This window comes from Sturnira hondurensis, unplaced genomic scaffold (assembly GCF_014824575.4).
Source record: "Sturnira hondurensis isolate 20B ecotype Veracruz unplaced genomic scaffold, ASM1482457v3 Scaffold0000648, whole genome shotgun sequence".
NCBI lineage: Eukaryota > Metazoa > Chordata > Mammalia > Chiroptera > Phyllostomidae > Sturnira > Sturnira hondurensis.
In genome coordinates, this window is record NW_028073279.1 from 5,123,604 (window position 1) to 5,151,194 (window position 27,591).

Below are 27,591 nucleotides of genomic sequence, written 5' to 3' on the forward strand. Positions count from 1 at the left end.
GCCTGTTCTCAATTTCAATGTCTCTGGTTATAGTTTGCTTGCTTGTTAATTTTGTTGATTAGGTTCCAGTTAAAGGTGAGATCATATGGTATTTGTCTTTCACTGCCTGTCTTATTCCACTTAACATAATGCTCTCCAGTTCCATCCATGGTGTTGCTAAGGGTAGAAGCTCCTTTTTTCTTTTTGCTGTGTAGAATTCTGTTGTGTGAATGTACCATTGTTTTTTGATCCATTCATTTACTGATGGGCGCTTAGATTGCTTCCAGCATTTGGCTATTGTAAATTGTGCTGCTATGAACATAGGGGTGCAAAAGTTTTTTTGTATTGGTGTTTCAGGGTTCTTAGAATATAATCCTAGTAGTAGAAATGCTGGGTCAAAAGGCAGTTCTATTTTTAGTTTTCTGAGGAAATTCCACACTGTTTTCCATAGTGGTTGCACCAGTCTGTGATCCCACCAACCGTGCACTAGGCTATTTAACCATTGAAGCAGCTCACCTAATACCTGTTTCTTTTTTCCAAAGTACTGTTTACTTTTTATCACATACTTTTCAAGCAATAACTTTATTCTACATGAGATTAATAAAGATTTCTGGATTTTCATTGCATCAGATTATAGTTGTAAAGAGTTTATGATATATGAAAAATTAATATTCTCATTTCATCTTATTAAGTAATACCAAAGGGAAAAGTCACTGTGTTTGTTTCAAAATACAGATAGAAAAAATGTCAGAAAACAATAGAAGATATTTTAAGAAAGTTAATCATATTTGTTACACTTATATCCAAGTTCTCAACTTAAAAACAGGCTAGAGTTAAAATTATGCCGCTTTACTTATTTAGTACTAATTTTGCAGGTAGAATAAAAATAGAAAACAAAATCAGTTTATTTCATGGAATGTTGTATCATCTATTCAAAACCTTGTCAATGGAATGTCTGCCAGATTTTTTAAACAATATTTTACTTACTTATTTTTAAACAGAGGGAAAAGGAGGAAGAAGGAGAGGGAGAGAAGCATCAATGTGTGGTTGCCTCTCACACGCCCCCTACTGGGGACCTGGTCCACAACCCAGGCATGTGCCCTGACTGGGAATCCAACCGGCCACTATTTGGCTCACAGGCTGGCACTGAATTCATCGAGCCACACCAGACAGGGTGTCTGACAAGTTTTTTAAAGGAGTAAATTTGACTTATAAACCAATATTGAATGTTATTCATTATATTTGATAGAAATACACAAAACACAGTGATCCCTTACTTATGGCAGGAGTTACGCCACAGAAACCCCCGTGACAGGTGAAAATCCGCAAAGCAACAGCGTTATATTTATTTTATTATTTATATATGTTTTAAGGCTTTATGAATCCTTTCCACACTCCTTATTAACTTTTCTCACTCTCTTATTAACCTTTCCCACACTCTTATAAACACTTCATATGTTCTTAAACACTTTCTATACTCTTAAACCTACGTAATTTTAACAACATATAAAATTCTATACTACAAAATCCCACAATATAGTGAAAACTCCATGATACACAATTAGATATATATTTTTTAAAAACCTGCTATACAGTGAAGCTGCAATAAGTGAACCGCGATATAGCAAGGAACAACTGTATTGTATAAACTACTGAATTTCAGCTGAAGCATGAATTTCAGGTTTCTCACTGTTACTATTAAAGGTAACAGCTATCCACTGTCCAAATCAATTGAATTCATATTTCTCATTGACTTTCTCCCACAATTGACTGGGATTTGGTTCTGCCTTCATCTTGGATTAGACTCTTTTGATATACTTCTTTCTATGACAGTCTGAATAACTCTTTTAAGTGCTAAACTTTCTATCCAGCATTATATCTAAATGAAAAAATAATACATACTAATTTCTTAGTGATAACTTAAGTAGAACAGAAATTCGTTATTTTACAGTTTCAGACAGATCACAGACCACTAAATGCTCCTTCCTTCAGGACAACAATAGAACACATCGCTTACCAGCTATTCACGGTTGTCGGGTTTTTTACGAGAGCAGTGTCATCAGGGAATGTGCAGTAGCTGCGCTTGGGCAGTAGGGAAGATTTAAGGATTTTGTAAACATTTCTAGGCAGACGACATTTGGTAAGCTTGGAGACTTTACTAAAACCTGTCTATAGCAAATTGTAATTGCGTTATAGATATCCAGATGCAGTGTTTTCATGGCCTGCTTCCCCGGCAATAATATTGGGCAGTCTAAAGAGGCCATGTTGCCTCACAATACACTGTCCTTCATTATTCCCTTCTTTAGAATATATTTTAATTTTACATAATGTTATGGAAATTCATTCTGTTTAAAAATATAATATTTTCGTATGAACAAACATAGTCAAAAATGTATCTAAGATATTTACTTTTCAATGAAAATAAATGACATATTTGTTAACTCACCCAAGAAAATAAAGACAATCAATGTATAACTAAAAGTGTCAGTTTAAGCCATGTCTTTATATTTCCAATGTTAAAACCCCCTGCAAGATAGCAATACCCTTTTGACCTCTGCAGTATACTCTCTTAAAGGCTAACAAAGAATAGAACGGCCAAAAGGTATGCAAGTACAATGAGAAGATAGAAAAACACTGCATTTATGCTTGAGTTAACTTTTCAATAATCAAGAGGCAACTGCAGTGGACAAATCGCTTAATGAGAAATTATCACAGAGCTTAACTTCCTATTTATTTCTGTTTCCCACAATCAATCAAGTACTCATCAGGTGCCTACCATCGCTTGGCATTTCTCTAGGCACTGAAGAACCACCTGCCTTCCTTTAGCAAATGTTCTTTGAAAATCTTCTTTATGCCTCATGCTGTTATGAATATGAAAGTGAATAAAGAAGATACTGTTCTTTCTTTTGAAAATTTTCAGTTTTCTTGGGGGAAAATGATACATAAAAAAACCAGTACAATGTGATAAAGGCCATCATAGAGGAATATACAAAACGCTAGGGTAGCAAAGTAAGGAAAATTGACTTGTTCCTGAAGTGTCAGGAGATACTTTACAAAGTGACATTTGCATTGTACTTTAAGAATTCATAGTGTATCAAAAAGGAGAGAAGGACAAAAGGAAGCATTTCTTCTCTTTCCTCAGTCACCCCATGCCTGTGTTAGACTCTGTAGTCCCATACCCCAGTCACGCACCTGTAAAAGCCAAAGTTCCCTTGCCCCCGCCTCCTCCATTGGCATGCTTGGCAAAACCCCGCCCGATGACTGGTCCCTGCAGCAACATATCTGACTTTCTGAAGACTTCTCACGTGATTGAATGGATATCTTTCAAACATATAAGCTTAAATTTCTAATGGATGTTCAACATTGTCAGACAGTTCCAGGACACCACCATAATACACTCACTCTCTGTGTCTAAGAGAACTGCCCTTTCTCACTTTCTCTAATTTCCTCAATCTTCAGCATTCCCTACTTACTCTCGGCTGATGATTATTCTTCAGGCTTCACGGAGAAAAACAATTAGTTGACAATGTTTTCCTCTTTCCACCCCCAAGCCACCAATCTCTGTTTATCTCCATTTTGTCCAGGACTCTTATGTTTTCATGTCAGAAGGACCCTTGCTTCCATGGCTACCTCCTCCACATGTGCTCTGCCTCTTGCTCCCTCACCTCCTCAAGAATTTGCTCTTGTAACTATTTCCCTTCTCTCTTGCATTATTAATTCCCCTGTTTTTTTACCAGATCATTCCCATCAGCTTGCAAGCATGTTTTAGCATCATCCATCTTTAAAAAAATCCTTTCAACAACACCACATTTTTATCCAGTTAACGGCTGCCTTCTCGTGGTTCCATTCCGCAGCTTAACTTTATGAAGGTGTTGTCTATACTTAAGTTTCTTTTTGTTAAATGTCATACTTCAACTCACTTTTAGTTTTTGTGTTGATAGATTACGGCAATGCAATCCTGCCCCTCTAGGTGAGTGCTCAGGGAATGTTTGCTCAATTTGGGGGTGACTGTAGAAGCTGGGCTTTCAGAATATTGCTCTGTCTCCCATGTCATCATTGTATCTTCATTGTCTGAAGTTATTTACCTATTTCTATTTTTTATCTTGTTATCTTCTTTTGCTAATCCCTCCTCTCTCCATCACTCCAATGAGGCTGCACCTAATGCATCACTGAAATACATTTATCAAGCTCCTGCCAGTGACCTATACACTGCTAATGTCAGTGCTCAGTTTTCTGTCCCCGTCTTGCTTGACTAAGTGCAAATGCCACCTTTCACAAAGTTCTTCGAGCCAGTCTAGCCCCCAAATCAAAACAATTAGAAAAACCAAAAACTCTATCAACCAACCAGTCGAACAACCCTGCCAAACTTAACCATTTTCTATGACATCATCCTGTTTTCTTTATAACAATTACCTATCACTTATTTGTCTATGTGTTAATGGTTTGTCTCCTTCTGCCTGGCTTGAAAGTCAATGAAGAAGAGAGAATCTGTGTTCATTGTCATATCCTCTCACACCCAGAATGGTGCCTATCACAGCAGGCACACGCTAGGTACATGTAGTTATTTTTAAACTGGTTTATAAGAAAGTCATATGCTATATAAAGTCCTGTGTAGTAAGAACTTACCAGTAGGTGTACAGAGATACAAACCTACAGGTCATATTTAGTGAGCTAAGTAGGGGAGTGGTTGGAGGGAAGGTAGGGGTCAGACTGAGGTCTTGAATGTCATGTTTAGTGAGTTAGAGTTTATATAAGCAAAGGGAAGCCCACAATTTTAAATTTTATATTCTCTCTTAAATAGATCCCTAAATAGCAAATCTTCTTTTAATAAAACTAAAGCACATAAGTATTATTTTTAAATGTGTATCCATTTAATTGATTATAATAATTAGAGATGCTTTTAAAGATTCTATTTAGTATAAGAAATTCTTTTCCTTTTGCTTTTAGAAATTGCATGAAACTTTTAATCAAAGTAAAGTTCTAGTGTTAGAAATTTGTTTAATTTAGAAATGTTTTACAACAATCAGAAGAGTCAATAGCCTTAATAACATTTTAATGTAAGTAATTTATCTAAAATGTCACTGAATATTCCTTAATAGAGAATGTGTTAGTTGTACTTTTAACCAATTCAGACAGCATAATATTTTTAACCTAACTTTTTAGAACAAACATAAACAAAAAGCTAATGCTTGATGAAAGTTATAGTATTTTAATCCGGTTAATTTTATTTCTTATTAGAAAATTATAGGGCATTTATAACTGGAAAAATATTGCTATTATTTACTGTTAACAGAAGGTTTTTAAAAATGTATTTTAAAATGTTTAAATATAAAGAAAAGATTAATACAGCATAGTTAAATAAGGATTAGAGATCTTTTAGAGTATAAATGATGTAAAACTAAACATAATAAAATTAGGAATATGAAAGGGAAGAAATAATAATTTTTAAAAGCTAAGAAAGGATAAACTAAAATCTCATATTACTAAAAACAAATGTAAAATATACATTACAAGATATTAATGTCATGGTTATTTATTATTATTTATTTTTTTAATTTTTATTGTGTTTTTGCCATTACCATTTAGTCCCCTTATAATCTCCTCTCCCCTACAATCCCCACACTGCTGTCCATGTCCATGTGTCCTTTTTCCTCAATCCCTCCACCCCCTAACCTCTCCCAGCCTTAGCTGTCATCCTGCTCTCTATCCATGCGTCTGTCTCTATTTTGCTTGTTAGTTCGGTTTGTTCATTATACTAAGTGAAATAAGCAAGTCAGAGAAAGACAAATACCATATGATTCACTCATATGTGAAATTTAATGAACAATCTAGTGAATTTTTATTTTTAATATTGTTCAGGCATTGATGTTAAATATCACAAAAACTGTCAAAAACTAGAGCCATTACCAATATTCATCCCCCTTGCAACTGTTCAACAGAAAATCAAGTCTTTTTTATGATGTATTTTGCATACTGAAAGACTTGAATTAACCCTGACTTGAGTAGAAAGGAAAGTGGAGACACAAGAAAACAGAACATCTATGTAGGGTTAGATGTATTTCACTTGTTTTGGTGTTTATTATTGAGCCAACTCTCAATGACAAAGTAGTCTATTGTTTACTCATCAAGAGTCCTTTTAAAAAGTAAAAATCAAAACATGAATGGTGGAGAAACCTTAAAATGCTAGAATAAAATATATCCCAAAGTTCAATTTTTTCTGTACTTATCAGACACAGAAAATACAGATGCTTCCTAACTTAACAATGTGGTTATGTCCTAATAAGCTCATTGTTAATTGATACTATCATTGCTAATTGATACTATCATAAGCTGAAAATGTACTTAATACACTTAACTTATGGAACATCACAGCTTAGCTTAGCCTACCTTACACATGCTCAGAACACTTACATTAGCTTCCAATTGGGGAAAATCTTCTCGTTGTCACCACCCTACATTGGAAAAGAATATGGAACTGCACATTGCTGGCCAAGGAATAGATTAAAATTTAAAATTCAAAGTACAGTTTCTGCTGAATGTGTAGGGTTTTTTGCACCATAGTAAAGTAAAAAAACCCCAAAAACTGTAAGTCAAACCATCCTAGGTTGGCAACCGTCTATATTATAAAAGGGTTCTAGGGAAAAATCAATTCACCAATACCTATTGAGGGCCTATTGCTAAGATTGTGCTATTACAAAATTTGTAATTATAAAGGAAAAGCATATTGTTCAGCCTTGTTTACTTAACAGTTGGACTATGGAGTTGGAACTTCAAATAACATAATTAAAATGATAAAAGACTCTCACAAAATCAGGCTTATTAAATTTCTGTTAAACTATAATTAGATTGAAATTCTTATGAAAACTTTGCCTTGAAAAATGATAACAGATTTTCAAAGCTACCACTCTGAATGCAGAATCTATGACAAATTCCACTGCAAAAGTGACGGAAAAGTTAAGGGATAATTTGGTTTTCCAGATAGGAAAGGGGAAGTTTCTAAGAAAGATGCTTGGAGATAAAAAGGTGCTTGTGTATTGGATGCAGCAAAGAGGCCCTGTGGGATGGTGAGTGCTGGAAGGTGAAGACAGCGGAAATACTGACTCCAAGCCATGAAGGGTCTTGGCATGTTTGTCTTCTGCAACCTGTGAGTAGACATGGAGAACTTTTAAACTGGCATGTGCCATTTAAGCTCTGACAACTATAGAGAGATGGATTCCACTGGGAGAGATAAGAGGAAGGAAGTTATGACACAAATTGATGACAGGTGGATTTGGGGGTATAGGAGAGGAAAGGTGGGTTAGGAATTCTAATTTCTGGGATTAGGTAGGTGGAACTGTCATTAGGCAGTGTGTAAGAAGCGGCTTGGGATTTCTGTTTGGTTTGGTTTAGTTTTGCAATGGAGTGATGGGTAGAGAAGAAAGATGAAAACGATTTCAGTTTTGATATGCGGTAAGTATTCCAATTGAAATCTGGCTATGGAATATGGAGTTGGAATTGGGTAAAGTTTGCAATTCACCAGCAGAGAGATTATATCTGAGACCATAGGAGTAAATCTACTAACTAGGTTTATTCTGTCTTGGTTTATTTTTCTAGCCCAAGATACTGAGACTAAGATAACACTAGTATGATGTTCAGAACATATCTTTAGTAGAGGTACTACATTTATCCATAAAGGGGAGAGCTATCATCTACACCGAATTATTTAAATTTGCAAAACTGCAGTGAATGGAGTTACAAAAGTACATGAAGTCACAAGTGGTGGATATGGTCCTCCTGATGTTTGCTGAATGTTTTGATTTATTTTTTTATCATGTCTTTTAGCATGTTAGTCCAACTTACCAAAGAAACTATCAATTTTAAAAAGAAAAAAGAATATTTAAGAATTAATAACAAGATACTTAAAATTTTTACATACACTATTGAGGATGAGAGACATTTATATGAGTTCTTATTACATTACTGCTTAAAAAGTAAGGAAATCAAAATAGCATCATGCATTATTTTTAAGCCTTTATTATAGACAAAATACTAAAACAAACTTCCTATCACTTTCTAATAAAATGATTTTTCTGAGAAAAAATAAAATACATATCACTCATGCCAGTCTTTTTTAGCATACACTCATTTCCCAAATGCCAGAATACGAGGTCTGTATAGAAAAAGTCAAGTCATTGTTAACATAACAAAAACGGTTTTTGCCACATCCATGTAATCTGGCAGCCAAGGAGAGTGGACTGGAATGCACATGCATGAACAATGATGACTTCACTGTAGTAGTCAGTGAGGGCACTAGTCCCCTTTGAGTGAGCATGTGTACTCTGTGGCCATCACATTCTAAATGACTGATCAAATAGAACATTGAATCTACATCAAATTTTATATTAAGTTTGAACATTCCTGCACAGAAACTATCTGGATGATCTAGAAGGCCACAGCTATGAGCAAGTGCTGATTGGCAGTTTCATCATGACAACCTGCCCACTCAGGTATCACATCTGGTGCAGCATTTTTTGGCAAAACATCAAATCACCCAGGTAACTCTGCCACCCTACAGCCAAGATTTGGTAGCCTGTGACTTCTGGCTTTTCCCCAAACTAAAATCACCTTTGAAAGGGAAGAGATGTCAGACCATCAATGAGATTCAGAAAAATCCAACGGGGCAGCAGATGGCAATTGGGAGAATTGTGTGAGGTCTCAAAGTGCCTGAGGGTGAATTTGAAGGGGACTGAGGCATCATTGTCCTGTGTACAATGTTTCTTGTATCTTATAACTTCTTCAATAAATGTCTCTATTGTTCATATTACATGGTGGGATACCTTCTGGACAGACCTCATGTACTTCTTTTGTTTAAATATTTTCCTGGTACTAAATAATCACAAAGTTTACTTTGACCCAAACTATAATTTATAGTTTAAAGGAGGTAATGATCAGCCAGTATTCTGTAAAAATAATGACACTGAAGTTCAAATAAATTAAATAATTCATAAACAAGCAGCAAGAGCCTGAATACAAATCCAGGTTGATTGGACGGCAAAGTTTATACCTATTCAAGTACATTACCACTCTTCCCAGGTGAACTAAGTCCAGTCTAATTGTCCCACGAAAGGCTAAGCCTTGACATCTAATGAAACTAAAGTCATAGCACTTTCAGCTTCACTATTTTATATCACGAAGTTTTCAACTTTTGGCAAATTGAATCATCATGAATCAGAGTGGGTATTGATTGAAATACTTTGAAAAGAGTTATTTAATCGCATGATTTTATTTGGCTTATGTGCCCTCTCCTAGCTCCTCACTGGACTTGACTCAGCCTTAGCTAAACATAATATTCTTAGCTGTAATTTTATGTCGAAAGTAAGCTAGGAAGGAATACAATTAGCATATAAAACAGATAGCTTTAGCCTTTCCTTTTGTGAATCTTTGGAAGGTGTATGTTTGATATTTTAGAAGGGACTCATACTTATATTGTCATAGTGTATTATAAGTTATAGAATTGTTTTAAATATAACAAATATAACAGTGATTATAACTATCACTCATTTCGTTTGAATTTAAAGTATAAGACTAGGTAAGAAGAAGTAAAGCATTATAGGAAGGGGGGAGAAGGTACAGAGAATAAATAGCATAGATGGTAGGCAGAAAATAAACAGAGGGGAGGGTAAGAATAGTATGGGAAATACAGAATCTAAAGAACTTGTGACACATGGACATGAACTGAAGGGGGAAATGGGGGAAGGGGGTGTACAGGGTGGAGGCGAATGAAGGGGGAGGAATGGGACAACTGTAATGGCATAATCAATAAAATATATTAAAAAGAAAAAAGAGTACATGTAGTTCTAAGTGTAGTTTTTTTACAACCAGAGGTCACTGATATGATTACCCTTGGTTAGCTAGCTTGTTAAATTTTCACTTTTAGTAACAATAACCCAGAATGGATGGTACCATGGGTTTAGCAGAACACCATGCCTTATAAATCACTATACATTGGTAAAAGCATAAGGTAATATGATTATAAAAACACATTGTAGCATCATGTATTATAGTTACACAAAGAGTTAACATCAAAAACCTACTTTATAAGCTGCACCTAATAATAAAATTTTTTGTTACAATAGAGCCATGGAACTTATTGATATATTTTATTAAAGTAATACCAGATGAAATAAATTCATTAATAGAATCACTGAAATGAGAACAAAAAGTAACTTAGTCCCACCCATCTAGTTCAGAAGACATCTTATTTTTGAATTTTTCTTCATTATGCTGACATAATAACTGATAGTAAAATAGATAACAAAGTAAGAAAAGTTTCAAAAAGGAAAATGTGACAACTACATTATATTTTTATAAGTCTGCTATAATCTTACTTAAAAAATAAATGAACTAATATAAAATCTAAAAAAATATTGCAAATGAATAGAAATCTGAGTGATAAATTATAGATGTAGCATATTTATTGTCATTCAGGCAGAAAAAAATAAGTCTATAGTATACATATTATTCACGTGTACAAATGCTCATCTTTATAAATAATTAAGCATTTTAGTACATAAATGCAAACTCTCCCCTTGACCTCTGTGTTTCAGAAATGAAGCTGATAATTTTCTCCATGAGATAGTGCTTTTTTAATTTTTAAGAGTTTATGTTTGAAAATCTTAAAACTTTTTATATTTAAATAATCATAAAATTACAAAAATTTCCAAAGTACTATACATATAACATTTCTGAAATATTTCAGAGTATACTGCAACCCTGGTGCCCCATCGTTCCCAAATAGTTTAGTGTGCATTTGCTACAAGCAAAAACATTCTCTGACCAAACCAAAATGCAAGCATCCAAATTAGGAAATTAACATTGATACATGGCTACGATCCAATTCTCAGACTCCATGCAAGTTTTGCTAGCTGCTCATTATATATATATATATATATATATATATATATATATATATATGCAAAATAACCAATTCAGAATCACTGTAATTCTGTTTTTAGTTATAATGTCTCTCTAGTATTCTTCAATCTGAAATAGTCTTTCAGTTTTATTTCTTGACGTTTGTGATCTAATGTCTTTCATCAGTAGTGCTTTACAGTAGCTCAGGTTTTAATTTAAATTTATAACTTAAGGGGTCTTTTTTTTCTCAGAGCACATGTAGATAAGGTGTAATGTTTTGACACCTTTGAATATGTGTGTTATGTATGGGTCCTTAGGCATTCAGAGAACAGGGGTACTATAGAGTTTCTGAACCTTTGTTTTCAGAGGGAAATCACTAAATAAAAACAATGATGCCTAAGGAATACAATCATGTATCATGGATACACTATTTTCTAGTTTTCAAGCATACATAGTTTAGTAGCTTTAGAGTATTATTTACGTATTTACTTGGGAATATTTTTATTTAAATTATTTCTTAATAATTTATTCTACAGTCCTGGCTGGTGTAGCTCAGTGAATTGAGCACAGGCCTGCGAACCAGAGTATCGTGGTTCGATTCCCAGTCAGGGCACATGCCTGGGTTGCAGACCGTTTCCCAGCAGGGGATGCACGAAAGGCAACCGTACATTGATATTTCTCTCCTTCCCTCCCCCCTCTAAAGATAAATAAATAAAATCTTTAAAAAATTTTTTTTTATTTATTTACCTTTAGAAGGGAAGGGTAGGAGAGAAGGAGAGAAATATCAATGTATGGTTGCTTTTGGTTCATCCCCTGCTGAGAACTGGCCCCTGCTGGGAACTGGCCTGCAACCCAGGCATGTGCCCTGACGGGGAATCGAACCTCGATCTTCTGGTTCGCAGGCCCGTGCTCAATCCACTGAGCTATACCAGCCAGGCAAAGATAAATAAATAAAATCTTTAAAAAATAATAATTTATTCTACAGAGATTTCATAGATGATAGTGAAATATAATTCTATTTATGAACCAAGTAAAATCAGGCTCAATAAAATATTCTCTTTTGAGAAAACATACCAGAAACATTTACATAGTTAAAGTTATTTATTTGAAAAATTTTGGTACTTTAAAACTGACAGGGTCTTTTTCTTGCACTCTTTCATAGTATGCTATGTATTTTGATGTTACTTTACATAAAATACAAAATAATCTACCGTCAGAGGAAAATAAAAATGGGCCATGAATATATTGGAAATACACACAGTTGGAATTTTAGAAATAACTCTTTTCTAGATTCCACAGCCTTTTTCCCCCCTTCTCAGAAGGGTTTATGATCCAAAAGAACTCGGTACTGATACCACTCCAAATTTAAAATCTCCACTCTAACTTCTTTCTTCCAACAGCTTTTAAGAGTTCCTTATCCACCACATTCGTCTAGTTTTCCCCTTCAGACTTGTTCATCGGGGTTTATCCTACATTCTGGCATTACTCCAGTAATTCTCCTGAGACAGTCTGAAATACTCTGCTTAGTCAGTGTATGGTGGCAGCAGATTGAGGGATCACGCTTCATAAGCCTTGTACACTCATAAGGCAGGACAAATACAGACTCATTAAGATGAGCTTAATCTGGGTCTATTCTTTCATATTATTTCATATTTTCAAAATCATCACAGTTACATAAAGTCATATTTACCTTTTTTCAAAACAAAGTCATAGCCATAACATGTTATAATGAACAGCCCTATTTTAAATAAAGTATTAGAGAAATTCTCATAAATATGAAAAAAATATTTAAAGGTAAAACCCACCACTATTACTAACCATTTATACAGTGTCCAACATAGATAATGCCCCTTTTTCATTAAATCATTTATTAACAATCATGAGTATGTAATTCTGTGACATAACACTATCACACTCAAGCACACCATATGACATTTTAGGTGAAATGTTCAAATTGGTGTCCGTCTGATGGGAGACGTTCATGGTCCCTCCCGACCACACTCGGGCAGGTGTTATTTCTACCAGACTCTGTATGTTGTTATGTTACTTCCATAGAAATCGTTCCTAAATTTCTGGAAAACCATTTCTGGGAATGGTTTTTAAATTTCATTTAAAAAATACTATACCTATGCCTTTTTTTATCTTGACATATATTATGTTCCTTGGTTAAATGTATCACATTTTAAAAATATATTTAAAATAAACTTTATTGATTATGCTACTACAATTGTCCCATTTTTTTCTCCCCTTTTCCTCCTCTGCCCTGAACACCCGGTCCCACCATCATTTCCCTGCTTTAGTTCATGTCCATGGGTCGTACATATAAGTTCTTTGGCTTCTCTATTTCCCATACTATTCTTAACTTCCCCCTGTCTGTTTTGTACCACATTTTAATGACAAAAAATAAGTTATAACTTTTAGATTTTTATTAGTTGTTATAAGTAATAATTTAATTAATTTGAAATTACTTTCTTCTCTTGTCCTGACTTAGCTATTATGTATACCTTGAGAGAGAGAGCAAGAGGATGTATGTATGTGTAAGTTTGAAATGCAAGCCTCATCTGTCTGCCATTGGGCAACCCCCTATTATTTATCTTTGTCCTCTTCTATCTGATGCTCACCAAAGACTCATCTGATTATAATATTTGTTACCCCATATAATTTTCCATGGGGAAAAAATCAACTTACAAAGTTTCAAGGTCACATGACAGATATTTCCTATTTGAGTTGAGTGCATTTTTAAAAATTTTTTTTAGATTTCATTTATTTATCTTTACAGGGGAAGGGAAGGAGAGAGGGAGAAAAATATCAACGTGTGGTTGCCTCTCAGGCGTCACCTGCTGGGAACTGGCCCGCAATCCAGGCATGTGCCCTGACTGGGAATCGAACCTCGATACTCTGGTTCACAGGCCTGTGCTCAATCCACTGAGCTACACCAGCCAGGGCAAGTTGAGTGCATTTTTTATTTATTTATTGAGTTGAGTGCTCGCAATGGCCCAGGCACTGCTGCAGGCTCTGGAGATTTATTAGTGACATTAAAGAAAAAAGAAAACCACCTCCTTAATGGAACTTAGGTGCTCCTGAAAAGATCATCTCCAGGTAAATAGAGTAAAAATAATGCAGAGAACCATAAATGCTATGAAGGAAATCAAATGCGAGAGTGAGATGGTATAAAACCTCAAAGGGGACAACCTTACAGGATGTAATCAGGGAAAGCCTCTGGGGCGGCAACATCTGAAAAGGTGTCCAGGTTTTTGGTGTCTCTGGGCCATGCTGGAAGAAGAAGAGTTACCTGGGACCACACATTAAGTGTTCCCAGAAACACTGACAAAAACTGATAAGCAAAAAAAAAAGATTTTAAGCAAGTTTATGATTTTGTGTTGGGCCTCATTCATGGCCATCCTGGGCTGCATGGAGCCCATGGGCCACAGGCTGGACACCCTTGGAAGAAGAAGGAAGATCTAGCCATGCAATGATTTGTGGTGTGAGAATTAGAGAAATTGTTAGTGCAAAAGCATCAAAATGAGAAGAAACTCATTGCTGACTTGCCCTCAAAAAACATACTGTAATTGAGAGAATAATTCTGCTATGAAAAAATGTTGTATCTTGAAATCTAAAGGTTTTTCTTTTTGGTTATCTAGTTTCTTCAGATGTTCAAAGTCCTCAATTATTACTCATAATGAAGAACAACTGTTTCAATTACTTTAAGCAAGTGTATATACAAAAAATTAATTTTCTCACTCATTGATATACCTAGAGGATGATCACAAAAACAGTATAGAATTTGATAATGCTAACTTCTACTGAATAACTGAAAGAATATGTTTTAGAATCTACAGATATCAAAATGTCTCTATCAGTTTACTTAAGGGATGCACATTTGAATGGATGACATATCATAATTCTTTCACACTTTTACCTCTTGCAGAGATTGTCAGGCATATATATTTTAAAACAGAAGACAGAAAGAAGAGAAAATCACTGAGAACTCACTGAAGATTTGGCACTTTATTTGTATCCCTGAGGAAATTGTGAGCTCTCTTTTCTTGGAGTAATTTCTATAAAGCTAAATTGATTTTCCTAAAACTCCATTTTTAAAAATTTTCGTTGGGAGTAGAGTAAAAAGGAGTAGAAAGCTCTCATGTATCTCTCAGTTACAGGTCCAGATTGGTGATCAGAAAGTACTGTGCATAATACTTATTGAAAACATAGTATACTTTTATTCAAGACAGAATTTTTTTCTGAAATTCTCATTTTATAGACTTCCTAAAACTAAAAACTAAGATGCAGGTCTGCATATTTTATGCAGGTTTTGGTTCTTTAGATCTTGTCTATAAGTTAAAAAATGGACACACTAGATTGAAAATAACTTTGAAAATGTGTTTAAATGTGAAAATGTAACAACTATACAAGTTATACATGCATTAAGTGTCTATCAAGGAGACCAAGTGCCATTCGTACACATCTGTTTTTTAAGATTTCATTTATTTATTTTTCGAGAGGAGGGAAGGGAGGGAGAAAGAGAGGAAGAGAAACAGTGATGTATGAGAGAAACAATGATCAGCTCTCTCTTGCACGTCGACAGCTGGGGATCTAGCGTATAACCCAGGCGTGTGCTCTAACCAGGAATTGAACAGGTGACTTTTTGCTTTGTGAGATCATGGCCAATCCACTGAGCCACACTAGTCAGAGCCATTTCTACACATCTTTACAATGTTTTTTAGGCCAGAAATAATTGAATGTATATTATTTTACTTACTTTAATTGTTTGATACTAGACTAAGATCCCAAAGCCTACACAATAGCCACGCACCAGTCATGAGCATTACTCACTACTCATTACTCTGAACTGTTCTCACAGCTATCTGACATAAAGTCCATACATGCAATACATGATCAGACTTTAACTTATATTTAAAATTTACTTTTTTAGACGTATATTTAAAAACATGACAACTTAGATTTATTTTATATTTCACACCGAAGCCACTATCTGGGAGCAGAAGGAAAAGGATTCTCCTCCACACACTCGATATTTTCTCCTTGATCTAAGTGTATAAATTGGGGACAACTGTTTTTCACCATGGTTTAGTTTCTGCTTAGCCATGTTTCTATTCTGCTTTAAATGTAACATTTAAAGCACTGTGCATGGAAATGGAGGCACAAGCACATTTACACGAGATTAATGCTGAACCAGGCAAACACTTCATCATTCTCCCATCTCTGTGCCTCCAACCTGAAAGTGTGCCTTGTATCAGACCTATGCATAATGCTGTGGATTAGAGATGCCTCCTTAAAGTTCAGGGTCTCCAGATGTAGGGATATTTCCTCTTTTTCATGTTCTTTCTTTGTCTTCTACTTATGGAGGAATGAATCTATATTTTATCTTTATGCATATATATAATGAAATCCATATCATTGCTGAAAGTTTTGTATTAAACTGACAAAAATTTTATATATAATAGCATACATAAAATGCACATGAAGCTATTTTGTTAAAATATTGCCTAAAAATTGTTAAAATTCAGTCCAGTTTGCTTAGCAAAAAGATTTAAAAAGTAAAAAATATAATTGAGTTTTGGTTCAGCAGAGGAAAAGTTTCTAAGTCTCACTGATTTTTGAAAAACTAATCACTGTACTCAATATTTTCCAGTTATACGGTAGGAAGGTAATAATAGCAACATGGTACTTTCTGTACTTTAATTGAAAAGTATACAAGTCATGTTAATCCATTTGAGTAAAAACACCTCCATTTTGAATAATTTTGACTTTTGAAAATATTTTCTAACAACACAAAATTCTTTTAATAGACATGAATAGCTCAAAGCAAGGTAAAAAAAGCATTGCATTAAACTAAACATTGCATAAAATTTTAGGTATTAACTTTTACATAAAATGTCCTGCTTTTATAGAAACCAAATTTTACAAAGACGAATGAAAAGTAACAGTTTGAAAGAATGTATAGATATAAATGTTCTCCAAACCATTGTAGAATCTCTAGAAAAAATTTTAATAACTTTAATATAATATATTTTTTAAATGTAATATTTTTGTATAGCATTGATTTAAAAACTAAAAACTATCACAACCCATAAATTAACTTGAAAAATGAAGCAGCTTATTAGGTTGGATCTTTTAAAACTGTTGATTGTTTTTGAGCCTAAAAATATCAATTTTCTAAGTTTTAATGCAGTAATTTCCTGGTGTGTAAGTTCAACATGACATGAACCTTAAATGAACTTTTCCTACCTTAGAATTTTATGATTTTATAAGGCAGGATACATTTTTACTTAATATTAATTTCTTTCAGTGTACTGTACTTTTCAGTCTTTATGAAAAAATATAGAAAAATTTGCTCAATCAAAATGGCAAAGCATAGCCAAAATGATAGTAGTCATTTTTTCCCTACTATTAAAATCACAATTCAGAATTTAGAAAATGCATAGTCACTTACTTTGGTAGCGTTTTCAAGTGATTTTCTCTTAACTCCAAGATCCGCAATTTGACAAGTCTGTAGAAATAAATTTAAATATTGCTTCTTAATTGTTTCTACCAGACAATATTACTATGTTATAGTCAGTAATCACTATATTGTCTTATCAGCTATGGCCAACATTACGTACCATGGTTACAGATTTTAAAGAATTTCACAAACTGATTGTGAATACAGTCACATCAACATTAGACAAAACAAACAGCATTTGTCGAATCATATTTGACAAATAATTTGTAAAATCAAAATTTCCTAAGAATAAATATTTTTCAAAGGTATCAATGGGTTCAGTCCTCTGCATTTCATGTTTTATAAAAATATATTCACTACTGTTTCATTGTATGCATTCAAAGATTATTGAATATCTACTAAATTCCAAGTGCTATTATATTCACCAGAACATGGCAATACTTTCCTCAAAAGACTGTAAATGAACTTGTAAAGCAGATAATATAGAGTGGTGATTAAGAGCTTGGGTTTTAGGGTCAGACAGATCTGGATGAAATCCAGACTCCCATATTCTATCTCTGAGACACTGGGCAAATTAATTAATTCCCCCTAACTTAAGTGAACTAATCTATAATGAGTATGTGATAATAGTACCACAATGTATAGGTTTTGGGTGTTAAATATGCCACATGTGCAAAGCACAGTGCTGGGCACATCATAAGTTTTCATTTGTGCTATATATTGCTACTGCTAATAATTGGACAGTGGAAAAGTGGTCTAATATGCTACATTTTATTGACTCAAAGATGAATCTTGACATTTCTGACATGGCTCTGCACTAAAAAATCATCTTTCCGGTGACAGTACTGGAGTTGGAGAAATCCTGTGAAGAGAATAAGGTGTTCATAATTTCTGGTGCTGTATGACATTTGTGGTTAGGAATGCACTTCACACTTAACAACTTGTTAAAGTCCATAGTCTAGGACACTCTTGTACTAACTTCTATTGCTGAGCTTTACAATGTATTAAGTTGAAGCTACTTTAGAACATACATTAATTGGATTCTCTGAATCCTTAGTGTTTAGGGAATAATTCACAATTTATACTATTCCATCTACAATTGCCCTTATTTACTGTGCTTTTGGATATCCATCTAGGTCTCTCTTTTTTTTTTATTTTGATTCCTATCAAGTTTCTAATTTAATTTTGATCTTAGACCTCTTAATATGAATATGAAATAAACTGATTCAGTTATTCAGTGTATGGGATATACTGCTAGTAGAGATTTCTTAAACACTTACATGTTTCAAAGATTTTCAACATTGTGGTAGGCTGATAATATTTTGTGATTTATTTTGGCTTTTAGGAGCAGCAGATCTCAGGTTTTGAGGGATTTTCTGCATCTTTTTGACAAGCTATCCAGCTGAAGGTTAAAAACTTTTTAGTTTACAATAATGAATAGAGCATATTTTTACTGAACAAAATGAAATTGTAATTTCAGGTGGTTTTGGTTTTGGTATTGTTTCCTATTTGCCAAATCTCTTCCCTCATACTAGGACTGCTAAAAGAGAACTGACATAAATTCAAGACAAAAAGTGTGTCTTCAGGTGGCAATTAAACATTTAGTTTTTAGTTTTAAAGATTTTGTTTATATATTTTTAGAAGGAGGGGAAGGGAGGGAAAAAGAAAGGGAGAGAAAATTGATGTGAGAGAGAAATACCTATTGACTGCCTCTTATATATTAATGGACTGGGGATCAAACCAGTAGCCCAGGCATGTGCCCTGACCAAGAATCAACCCACAACTTTTTTTGCTTTGCAGAGTGACATCCAGCCAACTGAGTCACACCAGTCAGGGCTAAACATTTTCTAATCTGATAAATCAAAAGCACACTTGTAGTGTTGTGGTCACTACCAGAAAGGCAATGTTAATTTAGATGAATGAATGAATGAAGTGTTAATTCATTTAGAAGCTAGGTAAACGCTCTTTTGAAGATCTGTGAATTTGAACAACTGTCCAAATATATGATGCTGTAACATGATCTGCAAAAGTAAGGGGATTCGGGGAATATTGGTACACTTTCCATATGCAACTGGGGACTGCTACATGTCTGCACTAGCTTCTGCTAACAGTTGGGTGTCAAGTTATACTCAGTTTATTATTTCAACATTTTCAAAGATGATCACTAAAAAAATTCAGTTGACAATAAACATAAATTGTCTCAAATTTTAAGATATATATATTGATTTTGCAATAGCAGGACATGAAAAAACCTGAGTCTCCACCAACAAATTAATGGACAAATAAAATGTAAATGTATAAAATGAAATACTCTTCATCAATAAAAAATAAGAAAATACTGTCACATGTGATAACATGGATGGACCCTGAGGGTATTATGCTAAGTAAAATAAGCTGGACAGAGAATTATGGTATGACTTTACTTACATGTGTAATAAAAAAATTCCCACATGGAAAAAAAAAAACTCATAGAAAAAGAGATTAGATTTGTGGTTACCAGAGGTGCAGAGTAGAAGGTAATTAGGTGAAGTTGGTTGACAGGCAGGTAGAAGGTACAACCTTCTAGTTATAAAATAAACAAGTACTGGGATGTAACACTCAATGTGATGACTATTCAGCACTGCTGTGTAGTATATTTGAAAGTTGCTGAGAGAGTTAATCTTGAAAGTTCATCTCCTGGGGAAAAAGCTTTCTTTGTGACTATTAAGTGATGATTGCTAACTAAACACATTGTGGTAAACATTTCACAAGACATTGATTGTGCTGTACACCTTAAACTTATATAGTGCTGCATGTCAACTTTATCTTAAAAAAACTGAAGGAATATAAAAATTTATTGAAGAACACATGGAAAATATTATAAATATAATGATGAAAATAAAAATTTCCTTAATATCATTCTGAAGGAACCAGTCTTTTATTTCATACATATTTATGTTCATATTTGGAGCATAATTTATATATTTTGTTATAATATTTTCCTAAACATAACTTATCATAGGAATTAAAAACATATTTCTCTATATGACATTATAAATCTCTACATATTGTGATATGGATGTACCATAATGTATTTAACCAATGTGCTAGATGGATGCACGCTTCCACTTTTTTCATGATTGTAAATAATGATAAACATCCTTGTCCATAAATCCTAGTGTGGCATTTGATGGTGATATGATACATTTCTAGGAATGAATTAGAGAAGCAATGGTTTTAAACATTTTCAAAACCTTTAAATCTTTGTGCCCTTCAGGGAGTTTGTATCATTCTGCAATTTCATCAGCAGTATATGAGGCTGTCTTTTTCCTCATTTGCTAGACACAGTTTCTGTAATGTGCTAGAACATGAAGGCACTTTATTTTCATTTTAATTTGTATTATTTTCCTCTTTGTGAGGATAAGCATTTTTCATGCATTCGTTGGCAATTTGTACTTTATTATGAACTACTTGTATGTGTTATTTGCCCCTTTTTTTGCCCATTTTTTTCTAATGAGATTTTTGTCCTCATACTCAATTGTAAGAATTCTATATATTTAAGGATATAATTTGTTTCCTACATATGGTGAAAATATTTCCCCAGTTTATTATTTTTCCTTAATTGTTAAATATTTTCTGATGTTATTTTATTTTAGAAGTATTGATGTACTCATATCTATTTACCCATTTATGATATTTTCCTTTATTTCTATGCTATAAGGGCATCTGACTCAAGAGCCATAAATAATCACATGTATTTTTCCAGATATTTTAATATTTTTAATATTTAACTCATTACTTTGATTGTTAATGACCTAATTTTACTTTATTTTCTTGCAGTATGTTGCATAAGTTAACACTGCCTCATTTACTGAGTGATAATGAGGTTTATCACAATGCTTACTTTTAAAGCTTCATTCACCTACTGGCTCTGGAAAAGTACCTACTTAAAGTGAAGTAAAATTGAATCATTTAAATTTCTTATTCTTACCTTCCAAAATTGGCTGGAAGAAATTCAAGAAAGGCGTCATTCAGGTAAAGCTGGGTCAGGTTTAGAAGCTGTGTGAAGCCATCAGGGAGTCTAGAAAGAAGTTAAAGATTTAGTCATTGCATCGATGTTGCCATAGAAACAGAACAAAAATATATATCTCTAAGGGGAAAAAATAGAAGTGCAATGCATGTTTCAACTCTCCTTTGGTATTACAGTAATGGGAGAATTTATTGAGCATGTTGTTACAGCTTGAAAATTTTGCCTGCTATTAAAATAGATGGCACTCACCCACCTCTATGCTGCTCCACTACGCCGAGATTAATGTCCCTGCCAAGGTCAGCAACATCACTCACTGGTGCCCTAGCCTAATGCACACTTGCAGGATTTTTTAAATCAGAAATTTCAAGTCATATGCAATGCTTTTTAATTTTTAATTTAATATTCTTTCTCAATGGATAGTCACATATATTGTGGTTATCTATTGAGGCAAGGATGTCTCAAGGATGTCAGGCAAGGATGTCTACTTACTCTTTCAGTTAATCATTAAAATCTGTCTGCAATTTGTTACAATGATGGCTAAGGCTGCCCAATATGAAAAAGGAGTATTTTGTCCCCTTAGCTGATAATTTCTTTAAAGCAGGTTCTTTAATGCATATTTGTTATAATCAAGTTGGTCCAATTCTTATTCACTGAAAATGAGCAAAAACATTGAAACAATAATAGACAGAATCCTAAAGGCTTTAAGAATCATTACAAGAATTGAGAAAACATTCTTTGAGGAAATTTTACCAGTTACATGAAATAATCATTTGAAATATTTAAATCTTTTTCACCAAATAGATTTAATTCAAAGATTTTCCATGACACTTTTGCCTAGAAGGGAGTGGACTTTTTTTCTATAATTAAATTTCTATTTAAACATCTGAATGCCTTTATCTATGGGTCCAGACAAGACTCTGCTCTTTTACAAACTTCTAAACAGTGTGTTCAGATTTGCCCTCCTTTCATATTATGACCTAGCTCTCCCCTAGCATTTACTGACCAGATGATTTAAACAGCCACCTACCCACACAGCCTTTTGCTCCCCCTCAAGCCACTGTTTCCTGGCCCATGCCCCAGCTCTGTTACTGAAACTGCCGTCACCATAGCCTCCAATGAGCTCTTAAGTCCCAATTCCAGTAACTTCATTTCACTTTGCATCCCACACTACCTAGCAACAGTTGCCATCACTAATTGCTTTCTCCTTTTTGGCTCCTAGTGTATCCCCTTTTCTGCTTCTCCTGCTCCTGGGACATTGTATCTGAGTTTTACTCCATAGTTTTCCATCTTTCCTGCCCAATCTTTGGTTGTTAAATGTTTTATGTCTACAAAAGAATATATATGTACCCACAATATAATTTAATTAAAAACCTGGCACTTTTAAAACCCTCTGGGTGCCCCTCCCTGACTACATTTTGTATTTACTCCACAAATTTTTGAATGATGTTTACTATTCTGCTTTTAAAAAAATTTTACTGCACCACCTTAAATCCTTGAAAAAAAGTGGCATGTTTTTTAGACACTATATGAATTAAATTGTACTATGACCATTTTTAACATTTTCAAAAATTGGCTTTATTAGTGAAATTCATCCTTTTTAATATAGATGACTGATCACCATAAAATAGTATTCTACTATATGAATATATCACAATTCATTTATTATCCACCCCCTAGAGAATATTGCAGTTGTTTCTATTGTCTTATTTGTTTTCTCTAATAAACATTACTTCTGTGAATATTTTGAACATATATCCCTTCATACAAGAGATTAAGTTACATCCCTGGTTACAGGTTAACGACCCTCAGGAACAGCCCTCGACTAACGACTGGCAGGTGGATCACCAGCTCAGCTCCCTCCCTGGTGCTTTGCACTGTTTGCCAGAGTTGCCCACAGAGATTAAAGTCTAATGATCCATACTAATAAATAGCTTCATAACAACACTCTACAAGTATTTCCTGAGACCATCTCATAAATATACTGCTTGAATTCCCTCCTAAACATCTGCTTTCGGGGGAAAAAGACTAAACACTATGAATACTTTTATAATAATTTATAGGAATTTTTTACACATTCTTAGGATTCTAATTACATATTACCAGTAATTATTTTTTTTGGTTGCAACTATCTTACTCCAGTATGTATTTTGGAGCTGAATTGTTTGTATATGGTGTCATAAAGGGTTTTCATAAATCGGTCCTAAAGGGGATGTAGGATTCATGAAAGTAGAAGAGAAAGACAAAGGAGGTTGGTAAGAGTGAGGGCTTTTATAATGCAGGGGTAAGAAGTCACCTGAGACAGGTGACCAAGAGAAGATGAGCTCTAGAGAAAGTACGTACGAGAGAATAGGAAGTTAGGATTTGAGAATTTCAGAAGACAGGGTTTAGAGAGTATTAAATATTTGACTCAAAGGTTTGAACTTTATCTCGTAATATAAAAAAATCTATGGGAGATCATTGCAGTTCTCTCTCTATTTTTTTGCTGTAATACATTAGAGCTCATATCCTTATACAATGGTAGTTTTTATGATAATGGTAGAGATGTTTAATATATTACAATCCACACTTAAATACTATCTTCCTTTAATGTCTTTTTGATTACTCATTTAAAGGAAGGAATCATTTATGACTTTTTAGAAAAGAAGATTAATACGTGTAAATGAGACAAACGTTACAACCTTTGATGTAATAATTTACTTTAACACTGTAACCATTAATAAGTAAAAAGGGTTTAAAATACTAATTTTCGAGGTGTCGATCCAATTTGAATTATCCAGTTTCCCTTAGTCTACTATTCTGCATATCTATGCACTAAATGGTACTACATTGTACTACTTCTTTGATCAAAAATACATTTCTTAATTGCTGCTTCTTTGGCGCAATTTATGCTGCAAGAAAATCTGGCTTCTTACATACGACATTTCTTTGAAGATTTAAGAGGTGACCACATTGTGCAAATTCCAACAGCAAAATTGAACTGCCAAAAATAAATTACATGAAAAACCAGAATACAAAGTAAGGTTTTTTTTTTCAGCCTGGTTATAAACAAAGATGAGTTGACATTTTACATTGAACCGTTCTATTTTTTAAATACAGAGTTAAAGAATATATTTATACAGTATGTCTTATTTAACAGCCTGTGTGTTTTTTATTTCAGTTCACTTCAACAAGAATTTATTGGATGGTTACTTTGCACTTAGGTTCACGATTAATGTCTTCTTCCTTACTTTCCCCATAAAATTCTATTCATAGATTTACCAACATGCTTACAACAATTATTCTTTGTACAAGTATGGAGTGTTTTCTATTCCTGAGTAAAGTATAAATTCCTTGAAGACAAAGAATTTTATAATCTCCTCAATGATTTAGTTTTGAACATTGAAACATATTATTTGAAAAACCACATAAAGATAATATGTCTATTAAAGAAGATACTCAATTTTATTTATTTCTAATTTTATGGTACGAAGTTAGATTCTTATGAAGAACATGGTTCCATTTGTTAATATCACAATTTCCAGAGGAGTATTGAAGGAGCAGCAAGGAAAAAGACATTCCCCAGCAAGAGAAATAAACTTGATGAAGATGGAAGTCATGGGTTGCCTTTACCCTTCTCCAAGCCATTCAGTGAAGTCCAACATTTTCCACCAAGTTCAGGGGCTCTCAACAATGAAATGATCTTACACTTTTAGAATAACTGGCAGTTTTTCACACTTGCCTGGCATATTAAAAAATTTAAAGAATACATGCATTATAAATGTAAATAACTCTCTGCTAAGACAACACTTTCATTTTATTAATGTCTTAACTTAAAGTAGTATATTCAAACTGCAACAAAGAAACGATAATAGAATCAGACACCATATGGCTTAGTGGTTGAGCACATGAGCATTGATGTCAAAAGACCTGGTTTTAATCACAGTTCTTTCAATTATTATCTCTGTGACCTTTGCTAGTCCTTGTGAGACTCAGATTTTTCTTTTTAAAATGATGAGGCTAACATCCACTTCCAGAGTTGTTCCAATAATTAAGTGATGACCTGCCCCACAGTAAGAGCTCAGTAAATGGGAACAATGATATTTCCTTTACATGGTACAGTATTGTTTTTATTCTGATATTTCAATCTTAACTATGCCCCTAATTTAAATATTTTTATTAATGCCAATTTTTTTGTTGGAATAGGCAACTTAAGATAAGCTACAGATATTCTTGTTTTAACATTTTCTTTTCTAATTCCATTTACTTTAAAAGTTAAATTAAAACACATTACAAGCATTTGAACTCCACTACAATGGTTAGACCACATTCAATTATAGGTTTTATATATTATGTTTAAGAAACTAATATAAAGTTGTCTACCAAACTAGAAAGATATTTTACATCTAACTCTTAAAATTTATACAACTTAAATTTATAAGATTAATATAACAATTATTACAGAAGGTTTGGAACATAAAGATAAAATACTACTCGTAATTCCACCTTAACACAACCATCGTCACCATTTCATGTATTTTTAATCTAATTTCCAATTAATTGTTTTAACATCACTGAAGAATTGCATCATGATTTTTCCCTTTACTTTGTAATTATCTTTCAATTTAATTGCATAACCAGAGTGACTACGTGATCTATCATTCAAGTTAGGGTCTTTTTTAAAGCTAACAGGGAACTGTTGTTAATCACTCCACATCAAGGGTTGTAAACTGGGATGACTGGGTAAACAGAGCCATGCGCTTCTCCTTACATATTTGTATCTGGTCAGTAGATGGACCACAATTTACTTGCAATTTTCTCATTGGTGAACATTATAAATATTTCAAAAATTTAAAAATGTATCTATTAGCTTAAATCAACATGATAATACTTTTTTAGAATTAGTGAAATATAGTAAAAGGGACCTATGGACTTAAACACTAACTTCATGGATTTGCACTTGTAAAAAAGCATGTAGGTAAGAATTACCTATTTTTTAAAGATTGCTGTGAAGATGAAAATAAAATAGTATACCTAATAGCCTGAGACACAACAGGTTCTCTCTCAATAAATATTGGCCCATGTTTTTTTTTTAATGAGTAACTGTTATTTTCACACTTACGTGGTAATTTTTACCAATGACTTAGTTAAGGAATTCAGATTATCCTATACAATTCACATCTAAAGCTAAAGCTGAGATGAAACACTCAAAACTATAACTTTTATATTCCATAGTTTTTTTACTTCTTTGTACATTACTTGGGTCAAATAAAGTGAACAGAAAGCAGCAGATTAAAATAATCAAGGAAACCCAAATCTTTTTTTTTAAGAGCAATAAAATGCTAAATCTCTAGTCAACTGACAAATTTAAAAAAGGAAAGACAAAAAAAAAAGAAAGGAGACACACATTACCAGAAATGAAAAAGAACACCACTAGAAGACCCATAGATAAGAAAGGGTTAATAAAAGATGCTATGAAAAATGAGATGTCAATAAATTTGAAAACTTACATGAAATGTACAAATTCTTGAAAAGCACAAAATACAAATGATCACTCAAGAAAAACAAATAGGTAATTTGAATAGCCTTACAGCTATTAAGGAAATTAAATTTGTAATGAAAAACTTTTCCATAAAGAAATATTTATGCCCAGATAGCTGCATTGGCAAATTCTACCAATATTTAAAGAATAAATAATTCTAATTCTATAAAACTTTTATAAAAAATAGAAAGGAAGATAACCCAATTATTTCTACGAGGCCAGTTTTGCCCTGATATCAAAATCAGGCAAACACCCTACAAGAAAAGAAATTCAAAGTGAAAGTGATATGTCTCATAAATATAGATGAGAAAATCCTTTACAAAATATTAGCAAATCAAAGGCATCAATTTATAAAAAAAAGTAAGAATTCATGACCAAGTAGAATTTATACTTGGAAAGCAAAGTTAAATTGACACTCAAAAACCAATCAATGTAACTTAACATATCATTAAATTGAAAAAGAAAAACCATATCACTGTGTCAATAGATTTTTTAAATAAGAAGCTTTGAAATCATTCAACATCCACTGACAATGAAAAGACTTAGTAAACCAGATATCAAAACATGGTGGAGAGATTCTAAGGTAGCCCCTGTGACCTTTATTTCTTGGTGTTCATGCCCTTGTATAATCTCCTCCCTCTGAGTACGGCAGGACTTGTACCTCTCTTCTGATCAATGGAATTTGGTGAATAGGATGAGATGTCACTCCCATAACTTTACATTACTTGA

At 33.4% G+C, this 27,591-nt stretch overlaps 1 protein-coding gene across 1 annotated transcript in view; it reads right to left on the minus strand.

Moving 5' to 3' along the window:
• Positions 1–27,591, minus strand: part of LRRC7 (leucine rich repeat containing 7) — a 307,638-nt gene that overhangs the window by 219,537 nt on the left and 60,510 nt on the right. Inside the window, exons 5-6 of the mRNA XM_037043945.1 lie at positions 21,306–21,395; positions 17,327–17,383 (exon numbers count right to left, since the gene is read on the minus strand). Coding sequence (XP_036899840.1) covers positions 17,327–17,383; positions 21,306–21,395 — 147 coding nt within the window. The remainder of the gene's footprint in view (positions 1–17,326; positions 17,384–21,305; positions 21,396–27,591) is intronic.